Here is a 7,528-nt window from a genome sequence, read left to right on the forward strand (position 1 = left end):
ATAGAGAATTTTCATCACTTAGTTATGTTTAAGCATCAGTATCTTGAAATGAGCAAAATTAAGGGTGTACCACTAGGAAATAAGGCTTTATATGATGCCTTATGTAAGGGCAAGAAATCTATGGCAGCATGTGTTTGAATTTATGACCTAGTGAGACTGCAGTTATTTGTGCCGTGATATTGTTCTTTGCATGGGTTGAGATCACATGACTGTCACAGAAATATGAAATCCATGGGATCAGAAGAGCCATACTCAGTGCAGGATGGTGTGGCTTGACTGACTTTGAGTCAGAAATTGGGTTGTTTACAGAAAGACAGGTATCCACAGTACAATGATGTCTGGAGTTCAGTAGACCATAAGCATGCCAAGCATTGTTGCAGCTTCCCTTGGCATGGCAGCAGAGAAAGTGTGCTGATGATGATGTGTTCAGTGACAACACTGGACACAGAAGAGGCATCAATTCATCTTCATGACATTATGTTTCAACAACATTACATAAGATCACATGTTCCCTTGTGGTTTTTACCTTTCTCTGTACACAGGGTATTTGATTATAACTCAGGGCAGCATGTTCACTAGATCTCTCAGCTATTGGAAACATCTTGTCATGGGTTTGCCAAGATACTGGCATGCCACCACTCATTGGCCACTATCATTGATGGACTGTTGCATAGCTCTGAAGCAACATGGCATGGTGTACCCTTATGTATTAATCAATTCAGCTTGATGCCCAACAGTGCTACAGCCATTGTTTCTGCCAGAGGGGGAAGTTCTATGTGCTAAACTGTGCGCTCTGTGTACTACAAAATCACCTACAAATTTAATCATGTATTTTTTGTATTGTAATGTACATGCACAATAAGTGAAATTCTATTGTTTGCTATCCTTTCTGGTGTTGCATGGCTAGCAGTATATCAATTTTTGTACGTAGCTGATCCATGTACCTGTAGCTTTCATTTATTTTTTAGTCAAATGTATCTCACTTATTCAGGCAGAAATGACATTACAATAACAGTTTCTGAGTAACAATATTTTTCTCTTGCAGGCATCATTTGATGAAAAAGGTATCTTATGCATGTGTTTTCTTCTGATAAGCCTTGTTTCATCACTTATATGTTTTCCTTTGATGCACTTTCGAGCTACACGTGAATATGGTATTTATTTGCTGTCCTTGTATGGACTATTTTTTGTAACTAGCATTTTAAATGAAGTGCATGTATTTCATATCCCTGGTACAGATGAAACCTGAAAAATAGAAGGCTCAAACTGTATTATACATGACTGCTTTATTGCAATCAGGGTGTTTTTAAAATGACGAAAAGTTTTCTTTTCTCTTTTCTTACATTTATGGCTATATGTTCTTGCATGTATCTGAGAAGCATATATTAGTGTATACAGAAACTGTATAAATGTATATGTCATGTATATATTAAAGAAGTGGTTTTTCCTCCTTTCTGTTTATCACTTAGTTATGCCTTCATAAATTTGAATTTAGAAAATAAATCAGCATATATATTGCTCAAAATAATTGTTAAATAAATTGCATGAACACACGCATTGTACATTTTGATAAAACATCACTGTAAAATGTTGAGAAACAAACTCTTTTATTTCAAAGAATGGAAAACTCCAAGATGGAATGTAACCATATTTTGAGAAGGAAAGTTGCTACTCACTGTATAGCGGAGATGCTGAGTCTCAGATAGGCACAACAAAAAGACTTTCACAATTAAAGCTTGCAGCCATTGGCCATCATCAACAGTAGACACACATACGTGTGCACCCACCCACCCACCCACCCACTCACACACACTCATGCAAACACAACTCACACACATGACTGCAGTCTCAGGTAACTGAAACCACACTGTGAGCAGCAGCACAAGTGCATGGTGGGAGTGGTGACTGCGTGGGGGTGAGGAGGAGGCTGGGGCAGAGAGGGGGAGGGATAGTATGGTGGGAGTGGCAGACAGTGAAGTGCTGCAGGTTAGACAGAGGACAGGGGAAAGTTGTGAAAGGGGGGGGGGGGAAGTAGCAGAAACGGAGAGAAATAGAAGGACTGGGTGAGGTGGTGGAATGACAGTTGTGCAGTGCTGGAATGGGAACAGAGAAGAGGCGGGATGGGTGAGAACAGTGACTAATGAAGGTTGAGGCCAGGAGGGTTACAGGAGCATAGAATGTACTGCAGGGAATGTTCCCACCTGTGCAGTTCAGAAAAGCTGGTGTTGGTGGGTGGGATCCATATGGCACAGACTGTGAAGCAGTCACTGAAATGAAGGATATCATGTTCGGCAGCATCTTCAGTAACAAGGTGGTCCACTTGTTTCTTGGCCCCAGTTTATCGGTGGCCATTCATGTGGACAGACAGCTTGTTGGTTGTCATGCTTACATAGACTGCAGCACAGTGGTTGCAGCTATGTTTGTAGACCACATGACTGCTTTCACAGGTAGCCCTACCTTTGATGGGATAGGTGATGTTAGTGACAGGTCGGGAGTAGGTGGTGGTGGGAGGATGTTAATGGGACAGGTCTTGCATCTGGGTCTGTTACAGAGGACTGAATCATGATGTAATGGAATGGGAGCAGGTGTTGTGTAAGGATGGGCGAGTATATTGTGTAGGTTCAGTGGACAACGGAATACCACTGTGAAAGAGGTGGGAAGGATAGTGGGCAGGAGATTTATCATTTCAGGGCATGATAATAGGTAATCAAAACTCTGGCACAGAATGTAATTCGGTTGCTCCAGTCCTGAGTGGTACTGAGTTACGAGGGGAATGCTCCTCTGTGGCTGGACAGGGAGACTTTGGGAGGTGGTGGGAGACTGGAAAGATAATGCACAGGAGATTTGTTTTTGTACAAGGTTGGGAGGAAAATCAAGATCAGTGAAGGCTTCAGTGAGACCATCAGTATATTTTGAGAGGGACTGCTTGTCCCTACAGATGCGACAACCATGTCAAAATAACTGTATAGTTACAGTTGTTAAATGACATCCTAATTGCATTTTGAAAACAATGCAGTCCATGAGATCAACTTCAAGGTTAACAGGAAAAGACTTATTGAAGAGGTGAGAAGCAGACTTCCACAATGGAAAATCTAGAGTTGATAAATTAAGTGCTATTGATAAACGGACATTTGACAGATTTTCTGAAGCCAGAGAATGAGCAGAGCATGTAACAACAACTCTTCAACAATGGGCAACAGCAGAAAGATTGCAGTACAAATCAGAAGAGAGTGATTTTCAATTCACGACATCATCCTCTTGGGTAAAGAGGGTTCAAGCGAGACACAGAACATGCCAATGTCATTTCACCAAACATGTCGAGGCAAGAAGAAAACATTTATTGCAACCGATAGTGTGAATAAAGTTGCATACCCATTACCCTGTGCAATATTCCTTTACTGCATCCAGAAAACTGCTGGCAACAGTGTTCTTGTGTTTGCAAGAGGTATGAAAATATTAGCTACAGGAAGGTGATTAAAACCTATAGAGGGAATCTGGAAACGTTTTCGTCACATGCTCAAAATTGGAAAAGTTAATCACCCAAATGTAAATCGTATTTGGATCACATTATGAAACCTTATGTGCAGCAAAATCTGACACGATGTGCTATGATAGGACTTTCGTAGATGATGTCACTCAACTGATCTCCGACGTGAAAGTGACACCATCGAAATGTACCTCTCTTTGTCAACTGTGTGACATTTACTTTTTCTGACAGGTATAAAACTTCATTGCATTACTTCAAAAGCTATGGAAAACAGACTATGCTTTTTATAATAGCATAAGCATAGATGTACATAAAATTGTATTACTATGTATTGTATGACCCTGTATTGTTTCATTTGTACTTCAGAATATGCACAAATTTTCATACTTCCCTGCTGTTAGCTATAGGTTTTAATCACCTTTCTGTATTTAGTATTATGTGAGCTTGACTGCTTTTTAGGGGCACTTCAAACTCTGTATTTTGTTGTGAATGCTTTGGCAGTTAATTACTAGAATTTTAATACTCTCGTCCATGGGGGAGATTTATTTGTTACAATGATACCCCTGGATCCCAACAACTGTCATTATCTGAACTGGATGGAGAGTTGCCTAATCTAAACATCCTTGCATGTTGTATGCATTCCACATGCAGTCAGCTACAAGGCTAGCAGCCTCTGGACATATAGTGCACATCTGGTCCTTTTATGGGGGTGAGGGGGTCGTACAGTTCTCAGTCCTATGGCATACATCCAAAGAATCACAGCCTAGCTTTGCAGTCACTGATTCAAGACTAATAATCAACTCGTTAACTGGGGGTCATGATCTGCTCTGAGGAAAATGCTGTAAATTGTGAGCTTCCTTGGAATGCTGTGAGCAAGCCTGATATTCTCAGGCATCTCCACCAGTCACTGGAATGATCCAAGTATGACCTTGGAGCCTAGATAAAAGGCATCATTTGTCATAAAGGGCGCCACATTCTGCATTTGTTTATATTCCATTCCTTCAGTGGCTGCCAGAATAACCTCTTCGAATGAGGCTTTCAAGCATACACATTGAGTGCACTTGATGTTCCCTCCCATCTCATACTGGGATTTCTCTAAGGGCATTTATTCACCACATATTTGAACTGATGATGATTAATGTACCTACTCTTTTGTGGTTGCCTCTTGACATAGGACTCAGCACATTTCCCAACAGGTGGAGTGAGTAGGTCTCACGGTCTCTGTTTCAATTTCAGTCCAAGACAGTAACATGAAATTATTGGTTAGGAAAATGGTTGCAGCATCCTAAGTCCTCCCTGGCCCCCATCTCCCCTATACAGGATGCCTAGACCTACCATTGACACATCACCCACAGTCAATGGACAAGTAATGATAGATCCTATATTGCCTGCGGAAGAGACAGAACCCATAGGAGAGAACAGTGCTTTAGATGCCTTTGGTATCCCTGGTACATGCTTCTCGGTAGCCTTTCCAACATACCCATTCACAACTGCTTCCTATCACTTGCCAATAGTAAGAGAATTTCCAGCTACTATCTCACCTCATGGCTGAGGACAGTAAATGCAATGGCACTGCAATGTGCTTAGTGCAAACAAATATCACCAGTGGTCCTTTAGACCTGAAGTGATTAAATATATATTTTTATGCAGTCTCCTTCTGGAATATTATATAATGTTTTGGAAATATGGAAAATATCTGCTTTTGTGAAGTGCCAAGATATGTGTTGAATATTTGTCCATAAATACATAATTTCTCAGATAAACATTTCTTTTTGTAGAATGAAATTTCCGCTCTGCAGCAGAGTCTGTATTGGTATGAAACTTCCTGGCAGAAACTGTGTGAGAGACTGAGACTCAAACTGAGGTCCTTTGCCTTTTGTGGACAAGCGTTTTATTGACTGAACTACCCAAGCATGACTTTCGACATGTACTTACAGCTTTGCTTATGCCAATACATCATCTCCTATCTTGCAGACTTCACAGAAGCTCTCCTGCGATATTTAAAAGACTAGCACTGCTGGAAGCATCCCCCACAGCTTGGAGGATGTTTACAGAATGAAACTTCCTGGCAGATTATATCCTTCCTTCCAGGGGTGCTAGTTTTGAAAGTTTCATAGGAGAGTTTGTGTGAAGTTTGGATGGTAGGAGATGAGGTACTGGCAGAAGTAAAGCTGTGAGGAGGGGTTGTCAATCTTGCTTGGGTAGCTCAGGCAGTAGAGCCCTTACTATGAAAGACAAAAGTACCAAATTCGAGTCTCAGTCTGTCAAACAGTTTTAATCTGTCAGGATGTCTAATTTCTTTTTATGTTTTTACTTGATGACTACTTAAATTGATGATCATTCAATAAAAATTGTTTTAATAATCAGTCTCCAATCACTCATATTTTTGTTCCAGGAGTCCATGACTCTCTGCATTGAAGGAATAGCATTGGTATAGAAATTTAAGACTGTTCATGGTAGTTTTGGGTGGACTGCAAAATTATGTGAGGTTATGAGACTTGCTCAGCTCTATTGATGGGACCCTGCCCAATCTATAACAGTTTTAATGTCAGAAAGTTTCATTCCAGTGAATACTCTGCTTCAGGGTGAAAGTTTGTTTGATGGGGTGTCTTTTTGCAATTTATGAAAACTGCATGGATTAAAGTATTTGGTGTGTAGAAAAACTTGAGTATAATGAAGCAGCACAGTACACAACAGGTGACACAAGAATTGCACATCATTCATTGATTCATCATTTTGTACTAACTCTGTCAAGAAGAAGATCCAACATTTGTATATGACTAGTCAATATATGTATTAACAAAAGAGAAACAGTTCTGAGAAACTCAATATATACATGGCATTAACCCATTAATGCCTAGACCTATCATATGACTGAACAGTGAAAGCATGCCCTCGTGCCCTCATTATGAGGCCAGTCGTATAATGGACCAATAAAAGCTGAAAAAAATTTTAAGCTTTCAACATAGACTTCTAGAAGGAAATACATCCAAAAGTTTATGTATTTCACATGAAAAGTAATAACCCACAATAATTTATAAATTAAAATTTACCAGTCACCAGAAATACATACTTGAAACACAATCAGAGCTCATCCAAAGTTTGGATTATAAGAATGAGTGGGAAGAAAATACTTTACTTCAGTATGTCTGTCCTTGTCCGAGGCATCCATTCACCGACTAATCATTTCCATGTACAGCAGAGCTGGTTTACATGGATGATTCAGTACCTCATGAGAGCACACTGTGTGGCTATTGTTGCTGTCAAAAAATTAACAACAAATTATCAGCATGTTGCATAATACTATGTGGGTTCCATAGCACTTTTCTGCTAAAAAACTGCTGCTTCCTCACTTATGTTAAATAGCTCATCAGTCAGGTTGTGAAACAACAAAGCCTACGATACCACTGACCACTGTTTCCATGGTTCTGTGTAGAATCTGCGAGCAAGGCAGTTTGGTTTAAAACCTAGAATAATGTGGTAGTGCTGCAGGGCTCTCTGTACCAATGAAGGTGTATCATGGTATATTGTGTCAGCTACATTACAGGCACATCTCCTTTACCAGATAGGGAAATATACCAACTGATGACCCATGACTATTGTGCCAATAGAATGTTTCATTCTGTTCCGAATAGCTATGCACTGACAATGCAGCCATCTTGCGCTGTACCTATTGCACCAACCCGCACCTCATGGGGTCCATCAAGTGACATGCATCTCCAGTGTTCCCAGAGCCTTAAACAACGGACAGTGTACCATTATGCATACCTCCTCACACAGTGTCTTGCGCCCTATCACACACCACAGCAATGGCGGCCATCAACTGACCTACTATCGGACTTTGTACAAGATTTAGATCCACATACTTTGGTTAGAGATTCAAGTGCTTGGGTCGCATTAATTATGACTGATTCTGTGCCAACTGCATCATGTGATTCAGTTGCATTGAAACTGCTGTTTGACACTGTGACTGCCATGTATGAAATAAGGTATCAGCCTCTGCATTGCCCAGACGCCAGAATGGGATCTACAACTGTGCTG

At 40.5% G+C, this 7,528-nt stretch overlaps 1 protein-coding gene across 1 annotated transcript in view; it reads left to right on the top strand.

Moving 5' to 3' along the window:
- Positions 1–1,297, top strand: part of LOC126412509 (mitochondrial sodium/calcium exchanger protein-like) — a 64,214-nt gene extending 62,917 nt beyond the window's left edge. The window contains exon 3 of the mRNA XM_050082139.1: positions 1,046–1,297. Coding sequence (XP_049938096.1) covers positions 1,046–1,249 — 204 coding nt within the window. The 3' untranslated portion in view covers positions 1,250–1,297. The remainder of the gene's footprint in view (positions 1–1,045) is intronic.
- Positions 1,298–7,528: the final 6,231 nt, after the last annotated feature.

The sequence above is a fragment of the Schistocerca serialis genome, chromosome 1 (assembly GCF_023864345.2).
Source record: "Schistocerca serialis cubense isolate TAMUIC-IGC-003099 chromosome 1, iqSchSeri2.2, whole genome shotgun sequence".
NCBI lineage: Eukaryota > Metazoa > Arthropoda > Insecta > Orthoptera > Acrididae > Schistocerca > Schistocerca serialis.